The sequence below is a fragment of the Nerophis lumbriciformis genome, linkage group LG35 (assembly GCF_033978685.3).
Source record: "Nerophis lumbriciformis linkage group LG35, RoL_Nlum_v2.1, whole genome shotgun sequence".
In the NCBI taxonomy this organism is placed as follows: domain Eukaryota; kingdom Metazoa; phylum Chordata; class Actinopteri; order Syngnathiformes; family Syngnathidae; genus Nerophis; species Nerophis lumbriciformis.
The window spans coordinates 15,465,621-15,487,670 of record NC_084582.2 but is presented as its reverse complement, the minus strand read 5'-3'; the positions used below and the strand labels follow the sequence as shown (position 1 = coordinate 15,487,670).

Below are 22,050 nucleotides of genomic sequence, written 5' to 3'. Positions count from 1 at the left end.
TCACTTGTTGTTTCCATGGTTACCCATTAGTTTCACCTGGTTCACTTTTTCACTCACGCACCTGTTGTCAATCATGTCACTGTTATTTAAGCCTGTCTTTTTCTGTTGGTCAGCCTGGCGACATTACCTCTGCTCACTTCATGCCATGATTACCTCTGTTACGTCTGTTCACTCTGCTCATGCCATTGTCATGCTGCCATAGTTTCATGCTATTCGTTCTGGTCACAGTAAGTGTTATTTGTTCATGTCCATAGCTTTGCCTTTGTGCTAGTTTTTGTTTCATTAGCCAAGTTTGTACTTCCGCCTTGTGCGCGCCTTTTGTTTGTTCTTTTGTTAGTGTAAAATTAAATTATGTATTTACCTTCATCCCATGTCCGATCCAATTCCTTTGCATTCCGGGAAAACAAACCATCCCACAGTCCACGTCATAACAGTTAAGACTGTCTCAATTTTTCACAATTACTAAGTTTGTGTAACACTGTTTTTTACTGGCTCGGAGGATAAAATAATTGGTGTGTACAGCGCTCACTCACCATGTCTCGTCAACATGTACGCGCAGGGATCGCGTGCACACACATACAAAAGCAGTCCAAGAGAAGCAACAAACAACTTGCAGTCATGTTGTTGTTATGAGAGAATATGCATTCAATCACAGCTAATGCTAACTCTCCAAATCGGTATCATTAGCTTTCAACACCCTAAGGTAATGCACGTGCATGTTTTACGTACGTACATAGTTACGTCATTACGTCATAGAAGCCGGAAGAGGGCGGGATATAACGTTTAAAATTAACTGGAAAGTTACCGCCCTCTAGGCGTCCGTGTAAATGTTGCAAACATCCATCCATCCATTTTCTACCGCTTGTCCCTTTTACAAACAGCCCCTTTAAATTGATTTCATTTCATTACAAAAGGAGACGGTGATTTGAAATACTGTAGATAGTGTTTTTGAGTTAAGAGTTCCGCTCGTAAGTAGAAATACTACTGTGTATGGCACAGGTGTCAAACTCAAGGCCCATGGGGCCAGATCTATCAGGTCAATATGCGTAATTAAAGTACTTTATCCTTTCTTACAAAATGTATTTGTTATTTCCATTTTGACAATAATAAATACATGTATTGCATGCAATTACCCTTTTTTCAACTTTTAATGTTATACAATAATGCAGAAAATATAACACTGTCATACATTTTAAACTTTTTTTTATTGGAAATGGAAATTATACTGATAAATATCTGTTTGACTTATGATTTCAGTGCAAGTTTTCCATCAAATTGTACACTGTTAGAAATGATAATAGCTTTTTATGTAAAAGCTGGCAGGTCAGTTGCCAAAATTCTACCGTTTTTCCACTTACATTAATATGCTGTAAAAAACGCTGTACATTTTACGGTAAAATTGTAGCGAATGAGCTGCCAGTTTTTTACGGCGAAATTTAAAGATTTAAAACGAATAATAATCAAATACATACACAATTGTACAATAATGTTATGAGGCAAATCCCTATACATTTATGTAAATGTAAATGGTAAATGGGTTGTACTTGTATAGCGCTTTTCTACCTTCAAGGTACTCAAAGCGCCTTGACACTATTTCCACATTCACCCATTCACACACACATTCACACACTGATGGCGGGAGCTGCCATGCAAGGCGCTAACCACGACCCATCAGGAGCAAGAGTGAAGTGTCTTGCTCAAGGACACAACGGACGTGACGAGGTTGGTAGAAGGTGGGGATCGAACCAGGAACCTTAAGGTTGCTGGCACGGCCACTCTACCAACCGCGCCACGGTTGGGAGATTTATAATTATAAATTATTCACGGCTCAGAGGGCCGCCATAACTGCCATGTGGCCCTCAGTGAAAACGAGTTTGACACCTCTGGTAAATCAGATCCCTTTGGTAGGTGATTTGGTGTTGTCATGTCAGTATCAAGAGATGCTATTCTGCTTAATAGAAAAGTCCAACAAATTTTAATCGATTATTTTAAGGTTAACTGAATACACATTGTTGATGAAGTATAACACACCTTGGACATTTTCAACCCTAACACATATCAGAGTGCTTTCGTATTTACCACTGCGTGTATTGAGTATATGGTGCTTGTCCAGCGACCAGCCACCCAGACTGGAGGAATCCAGTTCGTATCCTTGGAGGATGGCGGTCCTCTTCTCCCACAGAATGAGACTGGCACACGACTCGTACTCATAGCCCACCGACACTGCATATTGGAAAGAGTGACACAGTATAGCTGAGACGAAGACACAGTGATGGATCAATAACGAATAGATCAGGTAATCACATTCCGAGTTCAATTATGCTGCGAATTGTGCGACGTGAAGCAAAGCTTGTTAACACCTGTACCCAACCCTGAACTAACACCTTACTAACACTCGCAAATTCTGCTAAATCAATCGGAAATCTTTTTAATTGGAAATGATTGCCTCGAGGACCTTTGGACCGACAGGCAACGCCTCCCAACTCGGCGAAGATTCTCAATCAGTATCTGATTCACAAAGGATGAGGAATAAATTATTGTTAAGTAGAGTTGAGGGTAAGACCAATGAATGCACGCGTATATACGGTATTATACTTGTGAAAAGGAAAAGTGTGTTCACACAACAATTCCCCTTTGAGTCTCGGTGAGAGTGTTGTATCCTCACTTTCAGCGTCACTGCTAACAGCAATGCACCTATGTCGATATCTAAACTAAAAGCTGGTTTGTAGGAATTGACATTTTTCTAAATGTATGACTATTAAAGAGGACATGTAACATATTTTTCTGACTTATTAATATTGTAACAATGTTGGATACTCGCGTTAAAAAATGCCAAAGCGTAAAGTTCATGCATTTTGGTGTGAACTTGCACTCGGTTTTGGATGCCTCTGAACGCAGGGTTTTGCTGTCTGGCTACGTTGTGACATCACAGCGAGGTTTTTAATTCGGACATTAAGTAAAGAGGGGGAGGACCTTCGAACATCTTGCAGACAGACACAAAAAACGGGTTATACATGTGACCATGCAGCATAATTTAACTTAAACTTAAATTTCACTAGTGTGCCGTGGGAGATGATCTAATTTCACCTCTTTGGGTTAAAAATATATTTTGCAAACCAGTAATTATACTCTGCAAATGATGTGTTGTTGTTGAGTGTCGGTGCTGTCTAAAGCTCGGCAGAGTAACCGTGTAATACTATTCCATATCAGTAAGTGGCAGCAGGTAGATAATTGCTTTGTAGATGTCGGAAACAGCGGGAGGCAGTGTGCAGGTAAAAAGGTGTCTAATGCTTAAACCAAAAATAAACAAAAGGTGAGTGCCCCTAAGAAAAGGCATTGAAGCTTAGAGAAGGCTATGCAGAACAAAACTAAAACTGAACTGGCTACAAAGTAAACAAAAACAGAATGCTGGACGACAGCAAAGACTTACTGTGGAGCAAAGACGGCGTCCACAATGTACAGCCGAACATGACATGACAATCAACAATGTCCCCACAACGAAGGATAAAAACAACTGAAATATTTTTGATTGCTAAAACAAAGTAGATGCGGGAAATATCGCTCAAAGGAAGACATGAAACTGCGACAGGAAAATACCAAAAAAAAGAGAAAAAGCCACCAAAATAGGAGCGCAAGACAAGAACTAAAACACCACACACAGGAAAACAGCAAAAAACTCAAAATAAGTCCGGGCGTGATGTGACAGGTCGTACTACTTTGCGACGAGAGCTATAGTGATGCATGGTTGGTTATGGTTTAATGTCATATCCAACAATTGCGACAACGACTTTTTACTGTCAACTGAGTTACGTCTTTTAATGATTTCTGCTGGTGGCGTGCCTCCAGATTTTTTCAACGCAAAAAATGGGCCTTGGCTCAAAAAAGGTTGAAAAACACTGATCTAGACCACGAGGAAGTGTTTTAAATGTAGATTAAGATCCTCATAGTCGCCTTTAAAGTAAAAATGGACTTCCCAAATGGTGCGCTCCAATGATTTTAGTCCACGCTGATGCTCCTGATGTCCATGTGTGCATCTTTATTCTGGCAAGTGGCGATGACAGCAGAATGTAATACCGCCGAGGACTCGGTGTGCTGCTCCAGTAGTTAACTGCTAACTCACCCTGATGCCTAATAACCCTTCACTGATGTTCCGGCTGGCTGAGTGAACCAAATGCAGTTTCAGTGAAAAATAGACATAGAAAAAAACCCACTTAGCTGCTATACTGCATAGTGGTTTGAGGCTGGTTTTCTACTGTATAATCTTTCCTCCAGGCTTCCTAATTAGAACTCTCGCACCCTGTCTTACCCTGTGCTCTATTACTGGTAAAGTTTTCATCTTTTCAGTAAGCGCAGGGGAAAAAAAACTCCCTTTGCAACTTAAGATTTTTTTTATCCCTCATACTCACCAACAGCCTGTGACAGCCCGTAGACCCTCTGCCCATACGCATCTGTCTTATCCCAGATGTAAGTGTAGGCTAAATTGGGCGATGCGTGAAACCACTTCTGAAAGAGGTGGCCTTCCACTGCGACCATCAGGTGAACCTTCAGCAGACCCATGGAAACCACGGCAGGAGTCATGGTCACCTTGAGCAAAGAGCGGTAACCATGCGTCCTGGAACTCAGGTAGCACAGCTTCAGGCTTGTGCCGGGTACCTCGATCTGTTCATGCAACACCTGGAAGACAAAGACAAGAGATGACAGGAGAAAGGGATTAGGGATGGATTGAATAGTAGGGGGAATAATGAAGGTCACGGTTCCACTGACGGCTGAAGGATAGAAGCAGGGAAAAAATATAAGGAAATAGAGAAAGAAGGAACGAAGGAAAGAGGGAATCTATTGAAGCGAAAGTAGAAAGAGAGCCATAAAAGACAGACAAAAAGGAGAGCGGGTAGAAAGCGAGGGAACCAGAAGGAGGATTAGCCGGCTGCCAGGGGTCAGTGGTACTGCACCTGAGTCTCCGGTATGATGGGTTTCTCCCCTGGCTTGGAGCTGAAGAAGGAGGAGAGAGGGGATGCAATCACAAGAGGATCAGGCCTGACGAAGCCACTCAGGTCACAGCCAGGGATTGTGTTCTCTTCTGTCTTAAGCACCACAGTGTCCATAGCATAAAACTGGCTCCATGGCAGCCACACGGTGCGCTCCTGGCTCAGGAAGGGGGCACGTTGGAATCGCAGAGTCAATGATGCGCCACCATTAGCTATCAGGTCAAACCTGGAGAGGTTTGCAAGGAGAGGAAGGGAATGAGGTACAGATGGCGAGTGCTGCAGAGGATGGATGGTACATGGACTCATACACGGTTACTGCTTCTCTTCTTCTTACGCAATATTTACAAAGCTGCTTTAGGAATCATTAAACAACAAACACGCCTGGAATATCAATTCTGTCTGGACATTTGTTTTAAGTCTGAAACGTTAAAGCTAGGCCTGGAGCGATAGTCAATAAATCAGATAATCAAACGATAAATAAAAATGAACTTGCCGTCATTGATGAATTGCCATGTTTTTTGTGCTTGTTTTCTTTGTCTTTTACCTTAAACAGAGTGCAGGAGGGTTTACTCTGTGCATACTTCTCAACACCTGAGCCCGTTTATTCAATAACAGGATTAAATGGAGGGAAGCCTCTGGTCAGCCATCAACAATCTTTGTCTCTGTAGGACTGTTAGTTTACACACTCAGAATGCACGGACAGGGAGCCTCGCTAGTGAGACGCACCGAAAGGTAATAAAAACTAGGAGGAAAAATTGCAAAGCCAAATGTCCGGTGTGGGAATATTTTGGCTGCAAACAAGTGATCAAGATGAGCCCATCAACACGGATGAACGAGCCAGCATGCCCAATTTGTTGGAAACTAATGGCAACGGAAAAACAACAACAAACTAAATTACCTGACCCAATTTTTCCAACTGGGGTATTAACTGCACTTGAAGATGTTCAATATGCATTGAAATGTAATTTTTGCAAACATAATATTAGAGTGTTTTTTTTATTTTTATTGTTTGTTATTGACATTCCAATTATAATGGTTAACAAAAATAAGAATGAGAACTCTATGTTTTTTGCGCTTGAAAGGAATACTTTTTCCACTGATTCATCATTATTTCTGTTATTATTACTGTATATATTATGATTATATTAGAGCTTAGTTTGACCTCAAAATAATGCTGACATTAAAATTGTTCATTGGCAATGAATTTTGGGACGATATGTTGTCCAGCAAAAAGTATTATCGGCCCAGGCCTAGTTAAGGCAAAATTTTTGTGCGAATCACATATTTTTGATGATACTGTTATCACCAGTTCTGCTTCCTGTGGAACATTTTTATTCACATGTTAAACAGCATTGGTTGTGTTTTTGAAACTGCTGTGAACAGGTGCCTGTCTCTCTGGTGCTATCAGCTGCAAGAGAATAACATTCATCAAAGAAGGCTAAGGTCAGGACACGTTCACTGAAGTCTATGAAACTGCCCCTGAAAGCCAATGTCAGCCGTCATTATGTTAGCAGACCTCGGATATTTCAGCATCGTTTTGATCGAACTGAAAAAAAAAAAATGCTGCAAAGAAAGCACTGATAAAACTGCAGGGAAGGAGAACAATGCTTAAAAGACCTGAGATAAGAAAATAAGAATTTGCACATTTAATGAGTGGAGGTCAGTGTACGGAGCCAGGGAATCTAAATTTGATTCTTCAGCGGACTTAAATCCAATTGAACTTGCAGAGAATGAACTGGACAACCCATGTGACCCCTGACATTTCCCACTGGAAAGTATAATTTCTGCAAAGGAAAGAAATAGACCTGCCAAGGGGGAGTTAACAAATTATTAATAATGTTAACAGTAGAATAACCGCAAGGTCCAAATTCAAGAACCGGCACATTAAACTATTGTTTGGTCAGAGATTATTGGAAAATGCATAATCATCGCCAGCGCAGGAAGACATGTCATATAAATACGGTGGAACTTCGATTTACGATTGTTGTACGAACCTTGTCTCAGTGTATGAACCTTTCATTTACCCTTTAGCCATTTTGTACCAGGCACCATATCCATTTTGGGCAAACTGATTGATCTATGGTGGTCATTCAGTTGGTACAACAGTTATGTGGTTAGCTACTGTAATATTTTGTTCAATTATTATTATTTTTTTAGGATTTTTACAACATTTTTCTAGTTTTGCTAGCTCACTTTGAGTCCAAAGGAAGCAATGGACAAGTAAAGTGTGGTGTGAAACATTCAAGAAGTATCCACAGCATTGTCGACATTGCCTAAAGCAGGTATGGAAGGTAAAGTGGATTTTATTTATTTTGTGATTCCAAACTGTAAGTGCACCACAGGGCTAGTGACAATGTGTGTGCATGTCGGCAGGGCGGCTGTACAGGAGGAGGACAGTTCAGCTAGTTGTTTTGATTTGCTATAATATGGACTTTTGTCGAGGCTTGAACCCATTATTTGTATTTACGTTGTCTTTTAAGGAGAAATTAGCTTCAATATATAAACTTTACTACTTACAAACCAGAACTAATAAAGTTTCTAAATCAAGGTTCCACTGTAGTGAAATATCCACTATACTGTAAATCATTCATGTTAAAATAAAACAATGAGTTATAATACATGTTGCATATATGTATATACTGTATGTGTTTAGGTGAGATTATAATACAGTAGAGCAGTACCTCACTTTCTGTATGATTTGGTATTGCACAAAAACATTGCGTGTAACAAACTAGTCCGTTTGCCTGCTTATCATCACTGAGTGCCACGTGTGCATCTGTGCTTTTATTATTGATGATGACTGCAAAATAAGCCACCATAGGGTCAAAGAGAGCTGCAAGTCACAGCACTTTGATATGGAATACTACTACAGAACTGGTCGCAAAGTACGTAGGTGACAGCTGCAAGGCTCACCCCTTCACTCGTCCCTCTCAGCTCATGGCTGTCTTTGCCAACAGGAGTGTTCAATAAAAAGTAAAAGTGATCTTAAATGTTCATTTATCCCTTTCGCATTCTTTTCTGCAATTAAAACGATTTATTCTATAAAATATGTTTTGTGTTTTGTTTTTGGGTATTTTGAACAGATTAATTTGATTTACATTAATTCCATGGGAAACATTGCTTTTGTTTTTGTACGATAGGGTCTTCGTCAGGACCTTCTGGAATGAAACTGAGATACCACTGAAGCGCATTCTGTACATATGTCTTTGCACGTTTATCAATAAGTTCTAAATTGCATTCTAAATCGTTTTGCTAATGCACAAATATCATAAGACTCAAACAAACTCCATTGAGTTAGTCTCAGCAAACATTGCCGGGTAACTGGTGTACATACATTCCATCCTGCCGAGTCAGCGTGTATCCGTAGTGGGGATAGTTGACAAAAGACACATTCACCCCCACCAGAGGAGTTCCATCTGTCGTCAACACCTGACCCCGGATAAGGGATGCCAAACTGGAAAAAAGACAAAGAGATACCATTGGGAGAGTGGTAGTTATGCTCCTAGCCAAACCATCCATCATTTGAATTGATTAATTGCGCCATCTTTCAATCATTTAATTTGCCCTTTCATTAATGCCACTGGTCTTCAACCACTTATTAATTAGCCGCAATCAACAGCCCCTGCCATCTAGATTAGTTCCTATCAATCTCGTAAACACACCATGACATCGCTGATGAATATGTCTGGATATACATTCAAACTACAGCATATACTATGTTGCTACTTTATAATGTTAGCTACTTTACATTTCAGGGTTTTGAAGTTATTTAATGTAAGTGTCCAAAAAGAATGAGTAGGATGGGTTTCGCTTCAGAGCGTTTTTAAATCTACAGAGGCTACTGACCTACTCTGCTTTTGTCTCCTCGAAAATCATAGTTTGTGAGGATGAATTTGAAGTCAGGCTTTTTCTGGAGCCACACTATGTCACTGTCAAACCTTCTAAAACATATTCTACACATGGGAGAACGCTACTTCGAGCTATGCACTCCCCGTAGCCACAGTGGGAGCTGCGTCCATAGTCCCAGTAGACCATCAGGCACATTTCTGGTTGGTGTCTCCACCAAGGTCATTTGTCCCTTTTCATTATTTCTGCTGTAATATCGATGGACAAAATGGTGGAGCTGAGGAGCGCATAGTTTGTAAACCTCAGAATGACCTTTCTTTGTTCTTGGCTATTGAGAGGTATTGTATACCACATTTACACCAAGCAGTAAATTGTGTTTTGGTCGGTAGGGATATGGCCTGAAATCAATATTACAATACTTATTGGAGCCTCTTGCGATTACGATATATATCACAATGTATTATTTGGTATAAATTATAATAGTAGCTAGGGTTAAAAAGGCTTCTAATTTAGCTGCTGACGTATGCTGTAACATAGTGGGTAATTTCTGGTTGTATTATTTTCTCAGTAGCATTGAGAGAAGTAGATTAATAGCATAGTAGCATTGAGTCAATACTAATATTAATCTACTTGGTAATTTACTGTTAATAGATGGTTGCTTTATGCTGTTTAGCCATTATGGACAACACCTCCCACCCACTACACTCGGACCTGGCGGAGAGAATGAGCACGTTCAATGGAAGGCTCAGACTCCCAAAATGCAACACGGAACAACACAGGAGGTCCTTTATACCGACAGCCATCAGACTGTATAATGCATATATTCCTTTTTGACTGCACTTAAATGTAGAATATATGTATAATATATTTATATTATTCACATGTGAATAATGCTGTATAGTATTTATTGTCTATTGTGAGCGAACTGTGGTGCTCAATTTCCCCCAGTGATTAATAAAGTACTTTCTATTCTATTCTATCTACACTTCTGTTATAACGTAATGAACACCTATTCTTCTGTTGTTTGGATAGATTAGTTTTGGGTGATACTACAAATGTGGGTATTGATCCAATAACAAGTAATTACAGGGGCAGTATTGGACATACAAATGTCCATATTTAAAATGGTCAGAATCATCAAATGATAAAATCACAACTGTAATCCGACAATATTAATTATTTCTAAATTGTTTCCTTATTCCCTTTCATTATGTAATACATTGTAACACACAATATTATGTCAGACCCACTCGACATCCATTGCATTCGGTCTCCCCTAGAGAGGGGGGAGGAGGGGGGGTTACCCACATATGCGGTCCTCTCCAAGGTTTCTCATAGTCATTCACATCGACGTCCCACTGGGGTGAGTTTTTCCTTGCCCTTATGTGGGCTCTGTACCAAGGATGTCGTTGTGGCTTGTGCAGCCCTTTGAGACACTTGTGATTTAGGGCTATATAAATAAACATTGATTGATAGATTGAACAAGGCCAATAGTGCAAAATACTTCAACAAAAGCAATAACTACTTTTGTACTATTAGCTCCCATTGAAATAATTTGGGTTTTGCCTTGTAAACAATAACAAAAAACACACCAAAAATATTTTGTAGTGATAAGAAGACGAACAAGAAAAATATCAATCTAATCGGTTTAGTATTGTTTATATACTGATACTATTTTAGGTATCATTACTATTGACATCTGGATCAACCAATTCTATTTTTCATTAAAGCTTTGGCGGTTAGCTTCTAGTGCTTGGTGTGTGTACATGGCATGCTTTGTCATTCATTTTCCTCCCGTCATTCAGTGATAATGATACATGGAAAATCTTATCTTAGAAGCGGCTTCACACTGTGAATAGATGGCACGCTCGTTGATGCAGCTTGCTCTCAAATTTGAGCCGGTGTTCTGGCAAAACACACACCCTCTTAGAATTCATGCTTGTGTGTAACAAGGAATCCGGAAATGTAATTGTGTCTTCTGGGGCATGTATCCCTTTTAAAGGAATCTTTAGTCATGTAAACACTGGGACACAGCTGCGGTATGCTCGGCTCGCCAGCTAATCAACTGTTTGCCGATCAGTTAAAAAAAGCAAATATCTGCCCCGGATTTGATCCCGTCTTTGGAACGGTTGGTGGTCTAACATCTCCCCAGCTTTTGACTCCCTTTCAGTATTTGTATTTATACATTTTTTAGCAGGGAGCTCTCATTCCAAATGACCAGGATCTACCACTCTATCCAAGATCATAAGCCGTAAGTGGGTAACAAAGGAACGACAGTGTGGACATAACCAACTCAAAGGTATTTCCTTATCAGGGTGACTGCTCTCTGTGTAAAAAAAAAAAATCCCTGACTTCTCGTTGAGAAGCTCAGAGTTGAATCACTGACACATTGCACCAAGAGGTAACATTTGAAGTGGTACCGGCATCTGATTAGAATCCCAAGGTAAGAGACCGAGCTGAAGAGATTACACGGCTCAACTGGCTTGGGAATGCCTTTGCGTCCATTGGAGGAGTGGATGTTGTTACAGAACTGCTTTATCTTATCCAGTCTGCTGCCACTGCAACTCAGTGTCCAGATAATTATAAAATGATTTGTCTTACTGTGATCCTGCTGTGCTGTAGAAACTATTGTTGTAAAAAAATATTATCTATAGTGTTTTTACTTCAAAAAACACCAATGAAATACACCAACTGACTGCTAGTCCTGCGTATAAAAGAAAGGGCATACACATTGACATTTACAGACATAAAAAAATCTAAAGTTTTTTCACGCTCTACCTTTTATAATAGTTTATTATTCTTCGGTCAATGGTCAACAAAATAAACAAACAGTTGTACATTCATAGATTGAAAATGAAAATGTTGCAGACCGAAAGGGTTTAGGCTGAAGTTGAACACTTATTGCGCCTAACCCTATAAACAATGTGAAGTACAAGATGAACTTCCGAAAATTATGAAATGTCTTTTGTACAACATATTATAAATACACATTATACACAACATAAACACAGTTCAATTATATACACAGTAAAGGCATGTGAAATAACCTTGTACACGTGTTAAACCTTTGTACCAATTTATATACAAACAATTATACTTCCATTATTATTCATATGCCACACTTAGTATTTTAATTAACATTGATCATAGTATTAACAACTGTGTTGATTCAAGAGTGATATATTTTTTCAAGACATTGGTCTTAAAGTGTTTTTTAAATGTGTGAATGGAACTGGAACATTTTAAGGAATCATCCAAGCTGTTCCACAGTTGAACCCCCCTGACAGAAACACATCTACTTTTTAAGCTTGTTCTTATCTTAGATTTCTGAAAGACAGCTGAACCTCTGAGGTCATAGGGATTCTCTCTGAGTTGAAACCTCTCCTGTAGACACCCAGGCAGCATGTGGTTATGAGCTTTGTACGTCACAATAGCAGTGTTGAGGTCAACAAGATCTTGCAGTTTTAATGTTTTTAATTTAATAAACAGAGCATTGGTATGGTCATGATAATCTGCATAATTTACAATTCTAATCGCTTTCTTTTGAAGTAAGAATATAGAGTTGATGTTTGTTTTGTAATTGTTACCCCAGATTTCAACACAATAATTAAGATAAGGGAGTACGAAAGAATTATATAACATGTTAAGAGCCTTTTGATTTAATGAGTTTTTGATTTTATGTAACCTAGCAATATTTTTTGCCATCTTTGTCTTAAGTATATTTATGTACAGTTTCCAATTTAATTTATCATCTATATAGATTCCCCAAAATGTTGTTGAATACACCCTTTCTATCTCCATATCATCAATTCTTATTTTTCCCATTTCCAAAAATTATATATTTTGTTTTATTTCGGTTGACTGACAGTTTATTGGCATCAAACCATTGCTTTAGTATGTGGAGTTCACTCTCTACAGTCTCTAAGAGTTGGCCAAGGTCTTGCCCAGAACAGTACAGACTTGCATCGTCAGCAAAGAGAATACAATTGAGTTTTTTAAAGATTTTGCAGATATCATTAATATACAATAAAAACAATTTTGGTCCCAGTACAGAACCTTGGGGTACTCCATGTGGTATACTCTTTTTATCTGAATCTACATTGTTCATATGCACATACTGTTCTCTGCCACCAAGATAAATAGATTTTATGTGATAGGAAACAACAATTGACTACTGAAACAGCTACTAGAATATTATCATGGGTGATACTGATATCAGTTGACTCTACATTACATTAAGGGGTAAAATTGGCGTGGTTCAACAGTACAGATTTTCACTTGTCATTTGTGCCTTACCTGGAGTTGAATGGGTTTTCCCCGGGGATCACGTGGGTGCCATCCCGTGACACCAGCATCTTAACGCGGTCGTAGAAGGAGTGGACGCGGGTCTGGGACAAAGGGATCTGTTGTATGACCTGCAGGGGGTCCCTGGAGCCTCGACACAGCGGGCTGTTCTGACAGGGACTTTGGATGCAGCAGTCAGGGTCCATGCAGTCGGTTAGTCCGTCTGAGGAAGAAAAGAGCAACAATGAGGCTCAGATGCACCAAAGGCCACTACTGATGGTTTACTGTACCGGTTAATTTCAATTTAAACATTTTAGTATGGGATCCCCATCTGAATCCCAAGCCATAATTGTAATTGGTGATCGCTATCCAACCCCCACCACCTCCAGTTCACCTCCTTCATTGTCCTTGTTGTCAGCGCAGGAGGTCTCCATAGCAACACTGCACCCAGGACCCCTCCAACCAGTCTGACATTCACAATGCCAGCTCTGCTGTGCCATGGTACACTGGCCATTCCCATTACATAGGTTAGGACAGCCATCTGGGTGAGGAAAAGGGCAAGATGAGATAGGGGCATGGAGATGAGATGATGGAAGAGAGGCAGAGTAATGCTTTACAAAAAAGGTTCATGAATTGTCATTCTTGCATATACATATGCTTATATGGTTACGATGAAACAATGAACCAATGACGCTCACCCATGTGGAAAATAATAATGTCCAATAATCAATTTCATCCAGTAAGTCAACGTTATTGCCTATATGCCTGACAATCTCACCCTCACTTACGTAATGAATTAGTGCATGTAATGGGATTTGCGTGGTTTCAGAGTAATACTTTCAGATGGGAGAATACAAGTGCATTGAATTAACTGTGCCCATGTGTATGCATAAATGGTTGTCGTCTGCTAAAAATTCCCTCTGACCTCGATAATTCTAAGTCCTTAAAGCAAAGTGTGTTTCGTCACTAGCATAGCAAGGTTATCATCAACCCAATAAGACTGAGTGAAAATCAGACATTCAAAGCAATAAGGACTTTGCATATTTCAATACTGGGTGTCCCAGCATGAATAATGGTAACTAAGGGATGAGGATGATGCATTAACAAGCAAGCACTATCCTATTCTTTGTGTCCTTGCCTTTAAAATGAGGAAAACAACTGGTATGGTATCAATGTGATGAAATACATTTGGATTAAAACATAATATTGAGGTTTGTTATCTTTGCATGTGAGACAGTGTTGCATATCAAACCACTTCAGTGGGAAATGCACTTACGATGTCAAAACAGTGCCAAAAGCCATGCGCGTAAAAATGACACTGCGTGCGCGTGGCCGCACCTTTTTACTCGTTTTCTCGTCTTCGTTCGCCGCGTGCGAGACGTTGAATTGGCTCTTACCAGGAGACAGTAGACCACGGGTGTCAAACTCAAGGCCGTGGTGCAAGATCTGGCCCGCCACATAATTTTACGTCTTTTCTTCCCAAATGTATTCATTCTTTCCATTTTGACAGAAAAAAATACATGTACTACAAGCGATTGCGTATATTTTCAACTTTAGTATTATCTGACAATGCAACAAATATTACATTAACATACGTTCCAAATATTTTTTGATGAAATAAAAATAAATAATAATAATATTAATGGGTTAGATTTATTAGTGCTTTTCTAGACACTCAAAGCTCTTCACAGACTACTGAGAACCTATTATTCCTTCACTCCACATTCACACTTTGATGGTTGTAAGCTCTACCAACTGAGGAAATGAAAATAAATGCTTAAATATCTGAAAGACTAATGATTTCAAAGCAAGTTATCCATCAAATTGTACACTGTAAAAAAAAACATCGATTTTACGGTAAAATAAAATTGGCAGCTCAGTCGCCAGATTTTTACTGAAAAAGAACCTGTGGAATCTTTTTTGCATTTCCAGTAATGCTATGTAAACACTACACATGCAGATTTTATGGTAAAACACATAAAACACAACTCAGTCGCTTTTTTTTAAATAAAAAAAATAAAAATAAAACGCATATTTAATAAAAAATAAAAAATAAAAATAAAAATCTCTCTTCAAAAAACAAAATAAAAATAAATCTCTCTTTCAAAAAAAATCCATTAATGCTGTAAAAACACTGTAAATCTTATGGTAAAATTCTGACGACTGAGCTTCCATTTTTTTTAGAGTGTAGGTCAAAAATGTATAATAATCAAATGCATAGACAATTATGTACTATAATGAGGTGAATCATTACTGTGTACGTTTATAAAACTCAAAACCAGTGAAGTTGGCACATTGTCCATCCATCCATTTTCTACCGCGTATAATCGTAAATAAAAACAGAATACAATAATTTGCAAATCCTTTTCAACTTATATTCAATTGAATAGACTGCAAAGATAAGATACTTAACGTCGAACTGGAAAACGTTATTTTTTGCAAATATTAGCTCATTTGGAATTTGATAGCAGCAACACATTGCAAAAAATTTGGCAAAAGGGCATTTTCACCGGTGTGTTATATGGCCTTTCCTTTTAACAACACTCAGTAAACGTTTGGAAACTGAGGAGACCAATTTTTTAAGCTTTTCAGGTGGAATTCTTTCCCATTCTTGCTTGATGTACAGCTTAAGTTGTTCAACAGTCCGGGGGTCTCCGTTGTGGTATTTTAGGCTTCATAATGTGCCACACATTTTCAATGGGAGACAGGTCTGGACTACAGGCAGGCCAGTCTAGTACCCGCACTCTTTTACTAGGAAGCCACACTGTTGTAACACGTGGCTTGGCAATGTCTTGCTGAAATAAGCAGGGGCGTCCATGATAACGTTGCTTGGATGGCAACATATGTTGCTCCAAAACCTGTATGTACCTTTCAGCATTAATGGTGCCTTCACAGATGTGTAAGTTACCCAGTGTTTGATGAGCATTCCTCAACTTTCTTAGTCTTTTTGCCACTTGTGCCAGCTTTTTCGAAACATGTTGCAGCATCAAATTCCAAATGAGCTAATATTTGCAAAAAATAACAAAGTTTTCCAGTTGGAACATTAAGTATCTTGTCTTTGCAGTCTATTCAATTGAATATAGATTGAAAAGGATTTGCAAATCATTGTATTCTATTTTTAATTACGATTTACACAACGTGCCGATTTCACTGGTTTTGGGGTTTGTATATTGATATATATTCACTGTTTGAAGAGGGCAGCCATAACTGTGATGTGGCGCTCAAAGAAAACAAGTTTGACACCCCTGCAATTAACCTTTAAAGTGACTAGTCAGAAAGGAAGGGAGTATTCAATTTGCGCCTCTAAGTTTTGAGCGCAAAATGAGTACGCAAGTGCGCAGTGTGTTTTTTACGCACAAGCATTTTAGCACTGTACTGACGCCATACGCACCTTTCCAGCTCAACACACAAAAGTGTGCGTGTCATTTTATAATGTTTTCTCCAGCAGCAAAAAAGTGTCACAAACAAACTTATCACAGTCATTTCCTCAGCAAATAAGGCAGCTTGTAATTCTACCCACGGGAGAAAAAGGCAAAGACAGGGTTCGACTGATAAAACAATACGTGCATGCATGCAATTGCACTTTCTCACATACACACGCTGGAAGACCCACTCCTGATATGAGCCGGAGTAGTATGCCGACACGGAGCGAGAAGGACGGACTAACCCGCTGAGAGATTATGAAAATGAAATGCTTTTCATTGAGTCCTGCTCTGTAGATTAATGAACACATTTTCACTCAAGTTGCACTATGGAGTTTTGCCCTCTAACAAATCGCCGCATCAATAAAGCCATGCATTATGAATATAAATAGTGTAATCGAACGGGTGGCAGCAGCTAAATGAACAAGCATTTCTCCCAGATTGGCATTCTATCAAATGTCTAAAACACTAGAAGAAGAGGAAAAAGTCAACAAAGGACTTTGAGAAAGACAACGTGTCTTGTTTAAACAAGAAATAACGCTATCGGATAGGAGGAGGTTGGTTAATGAAACATTTGAGCTCAGCAAGAGCAATCAAATTAAAGGTTGCTTTTTTTTTCTCCAAAGCTTTAATTATTACCACTTTCTGCATCAGTGGACCACTCATGATTCTGTATTAACAATCAGGCTGAAATACATTGTTCCTCGACACTGAGCTCAAAGAACAAAGGCAATTGGCAGTGATTGCCTAATAAATATAGTTTCCATTTAAAACAGTGATACTTATGAAACAAGCAGACAGGACAATCCATTGCGGGAATTGATCGGTCTGCCCAGGCAGGCCAGCATGGCTCTTCCCTCTTTAATGCCAGTCAATACCTACTCATACTAACTAGAATAAAGTGGGATTTTCAGAAACTATTAACTCCCCGCTAATGTAGTTGGACACTGAAATCCCCTTAGAAAGTAGAAGAAATTGCTTTGGGTTATGGGATGGGAAAGTCACACCGTGCGTGTGGGTGTGCGTGTGCGTGTGTGGGTGTATGTGTGTCAGGGTGTATGGACAAAGGACGGTCGTGTGTACGATGGGTCTATACCAGGGGTCTCAAACTCAATTTACCTGGGGGCCACTGGATGCAGAAACTGGGTGAGGCTGGGCCGCAAGAAAATATTTCTTAAAACAAATCTAACGTGCACTTTTTAATGAATTCACCTTCTTTGAATGGCTTTCCCGCCCTAGCAACCATCTCACTCACCATGTAGCTAGCTTTGACTGCTGCATCGCTCTTTTCACTTGCTTTCTTGACGAAATCTTGTTGCCTCAGTAGACTGGTTTTAAAATTTGCAACCCGGTTCACTCTCTCATCTCCCTGGTATTTTGCATACTCCTCAGCATGTCTAGTTGTATAATGACGTTTCAAATTGTATTCCTTGTGCACCGCAACTTTATCTGTATCAACTACAGAAAAGAGCTATAAGGATTATTCAAAAAGTAGATTACTTAGAACACACTAACATATTATTTATTAATTCAGGTTTATTGAAATTACAGGACCTAGTAAAGTTACAGACATTATGTGTCATGTTTAAGGCTACCAAGGGGGGCGGGCTCGCCGTGGAGTTTACAGTTACGGTAGCACAATTAGCCCCGAACAGGCTAACATCACCACTAACGTGTTACACGTCTGATTCGCCCAGCGACTCTCTGTCGGAGTATCAGCGCTGGGGTCCAGTGCACCACAGTTTTGTATTGTCGCTCGGTCCTTCGGCGGAGTGCTTTGGAAGCTACCGGACCGCTCGTCTTCCCCGCCCGGACTGTTTACAACGGGGGCGGGAGCGAGCAGGCGGGCGAGCGAAGAAGGGAGGGAGGAAGAGCGTGTGCGGGTGTCGTGGAAAAGCGGCAAAATGTTTCTCTGCTTGCATCACGCAAGTGACGTCAGTGTGCACTTGCCAACCTTGAGACCTCCGAATTCGGGAGATGGGGGGGAAAGGGGGGTTTGAGGGGTGTGTGTGTGTGTGTGGGGGAGGTTTGACGTTGGCGGGGTTGGGGTTAGCGGGGGTGTTTTTGTAGCCTGGAAGAGTTAGGGCTGCAAAGGATTCTGGGTATTTGTTCTGTTGTGTTTATGTTGTGTTTAGGTGCGGATGTTCTCCCGAAATGTGTTTGTCATGGATTCATAGTGTGGCGCATATTTGTAACAGTGTTGAAAAATAAATGAAATAAAATATGACCACCCTCAGTGTGACATGTATGGCTGTTCCTCAAGTATGTCTTGCAATTACTTGCGTGAGTCTGCAGAAGCCTCATACGACATGTATCTTGGCCGGCACGCTGGAGAAAAAGATGATGCAGTGACAGTTTCTAGAGGACACTAAAGGCAGTGCCATCACGGCAGGCCCTCGATATTGTCGAGAGCCTTATACCACACTGAGATTGGTAGATTCCTTCAGCTCCGCACACAACGCTGTCAAGCGCCATTCATTTAAAACTCGCGGGCCGCACTAGCATTAAACTGCCATATTAAGGTGGGGGCCGCAAAATAACGTCTCGCGGGCCGCAATTGGCCCGCGGGCCGCGTATTTGAGACCCCTGGTCTATACCCATCGTACACACGACCGTTCGGGTTCGAGACGGACGGAATGAGTGACAACAAAGTGCATAAAAGAAAGTTAAAGTTGACATTAAAGAAAAACCTTCAACCATTCAAATTGTTCAGCCTCACCTTTCCAAAGGTTCCGCGTAAAAGGTCATAAGTATAATATCAGATGGATCAGATAACATTGCGGATTCATACTTTTTCCCTCATTCTTATTGTTGATAGGACTTCATGTATTCCTTGACACTCTGTTATTGAACCGTCTCCCGTTTTTTGCTCCATTTGTTTCACTTTATTCCAGCTCCCTCTTCAACCCTGGCCTTTAACTTTGCATTCCTTTTCATGGCTTTTCATAAGAGCATTTCCATTAAACGCGGAAGGTGAGAGGACATTCTCAACAGTGCTCCAGGGACCCATAAGGCCACGCAATCTGCACTAAACTCGGCACATGTTCAGCTGCTACAGGCTGCCGTCCTTCAACCTGTTCTGTGTATAAAGTTTTCCTTGCAGCTAGTCTGTTTATTATTGTGATAGCTAGGGGTGTCCTCATCCAATATTGATATCTGATATCGGTTCAATATCAGCAAAAAAAAAACAAGTATCGGATCATGGTATCGGCTTGCATCCAAAATCTCCGATACATGGGGTCTTACAGAGTGTTTACTCTTTCAAAGCTAGCCAGTTAACATCTAAATGTCCTCCAATAAAAACACACGGCTGGTCTTTTCTTGTATTTTAGTGGAATCATTTACAAAAGGTAAAAATGGGACGTTATAGGCTACTAGGTGCTATCAGCTACACAACAGCTAAGCACACAATAGCACACAAGCTAGAAATATGTAATACATGTCCTTAATTGAAAAGTACGAACAATATTGTTCATATTTGCCCAAATAAAGAAGTATCAAATACTCATAGCTGCATATCACTTACACATACAAAGAATCGTAGTCGATATGGCAAGTAACAAACGTGTCTGCATCGTTCAACTTACTGCGTCATTAACTTAACTAGGTGTTGCCAAAAAACTAATTGCCACTCCACAGTAGGGTTGTACGTTATACCAGTATTAGTATAGTACCGCGATACTAATGAATCATATTCGGTTCTATATCGCTTCTGATATAGGAAACCCCCCCCACAACCCTCCCCCGGGCCCCCAGTCGTCGTCACATCGACCGTAGCGCACCGGTGTCAAAATGTAAACAAATGCCATTGGTGGATCTACACCTAACATCCACTGTAATGATACCAAGTACAGGAGCGTATCTAGTCGATACTACTATGATTACGTCGATATTTTTTGGCATCACAACATCTTCTTTCGTTTTTTTAAAATTCATATTATGTTTATAAACTTAGGAAATATGTCCCTGGACACATGAGGACTTTGAATATGACCAATGTATGATCCTGTAACGACTTGGTATCGGATTGATACCCAAATTTGAGGTATCATCCAAAACTAATGTAAAGTATCAAACAACAGAAGAATAAGTGATTATTACATTTTAACAGAAGTGTAGATAGAACATGTTAAAAGAGAAAGTAAGCAGATATTAACAGTAAATGAACAAGTAGATTAATAATTTATTTTCTACCACTTGTCCTTAATAATGTTGACAAAATGTTACTGCATACGTCAGCAGCTAAATTAGGAGCCTTTGTTTGTTTACTTACTAATAAAAGACAAGTTGTCTTGTATTTTCACTATTTTATTTAAGGACAAACTTGCAATAAGAAACATATGTTTAATGTACCCTAAGATTTTTTGTAAAAATAAAGCCAATAATGCAATTTTTTGTGGTCCTCTTCATTTAGAAAAGTACAGAAAAGTATCGAAATAATTTTGGTACCGGTACCAAAATATTGGTATCGGAACAACACTACTCCACATTAACTTAAAAAACAGCATAAGTTCATTCCAGAATGTTAATAATAAATGGGTTAGTGGTTGTCATACCTACCATTATCTGTTTGAGTAATTTCACTCGATCAAACATTTTCTACCATTCCACACAACGAAAAAATAAAAGTATGTACTGTGATTAATGCTGATATCGTATCAGCCAATACTCAAGGCTCCAAAATCAGTAGAAGTGAAAAAGTTGTATCGTGACAATTACCCTAATGATATCTAACCGGACAGTTTTTTTAATGCAGTTTGTTAAAATTATATTTGTTTTAGTACGTTGGATCCACATATGCTTGCAAAAACCATGTATGATCTGCTCTACCATGGCATTGAAAGTTGCCACAAATATCCAAACACAAAGGCACACACAAATTCAACAGCTCTGTAAATTTTTCCATCAACATTCCAACTACTCTTTTGTGAGGCAGCGTGGCTTCTAGTAGTGTGCGCCTCGAATACCAGAGCTACTTTTTTGCAGTTACTTGATGTTGTGTGTTAAAGGGGCATTGCCCTTTTTTTTTGGACATTTTTTCCTATCACCCACAATCTCTATGTGAGACAAGAACTTACATATTTCCCTTTTCAGTGCCTTCTAAATAGTGAAAAACTGCTAGTATGAGGCGGTTAACAATGCAAGTAATAGGATTAATCTATTTCGCCTATAAAGCCTTCTAAAAACCTAAAAAAATTCCAAAACAACCAACAATGCTCCATTTACATGATGTGTGCTGCATATTAACCAAGCTATAACAATACTGTTATTGTAATTCTGGCGTTGTGACATGTTGCTCACATTGCTACTCCGACCACTAGCGAGTCGCCAGCTACTAGTTAGCTTTAGTTGCTAAAAAAGTTGGTAAAATAAACAAAGTTGTATTGTCTTTGACTTTGCAAAAGTCAATGCTAGATTATAAATCATGCATATCACCTGTATAGGAGATGCTTGTGGCACCAAACCAAGGAGGTGGTCATCTTTGAAAATCCACACTACCAACTTGACACTTT

The 22,050-nt window shown here is 39.5% G+C and overlaps 1 protein-coding gene across 5 annotated transcripts in view; it reads right to left on the bottom strand.

The window, feature by feature from the left end:
• Nucleotides 1–22,050, bottom strand: part of tenm2a (teneurin transmembrane protein 2a) — a 737,482-nt gene that overhangs the window by 52,399 nt on the left and 663,033 nt on the right. For all 5 annotated transcript variants that reach the window (XM_061928107.2, XM_061928109.2, XM_061928108.2 and 2 more), the window contains 6 exons: nt 13,510–13,656; nt 13,128–13,338; nt 8,320–8,439; nt 4,950–5,211; nt 4,407–4,674; nt 2,080–2,223 (listed from right to left, as the gene is read on the bottom strand). In XM_061928107.2, coding sequence (XP_061784091.2) covers nt 2,080–2,223; nt 4,407–4,674; nt 4,950–5,211; nt 8,320–8,439; nt 13,128–13,338; nt 13,510–13,656 — 1,152 coding nt within the window. The remainder of the gene's footprint in view (nt 1–2,079; nt 2,224–4,406; nt 4,675–4,949; nt 5,212–8,319; nt 8,440–13,127; nt 13,339–13,509; nt 13,657–22,050) is intronic.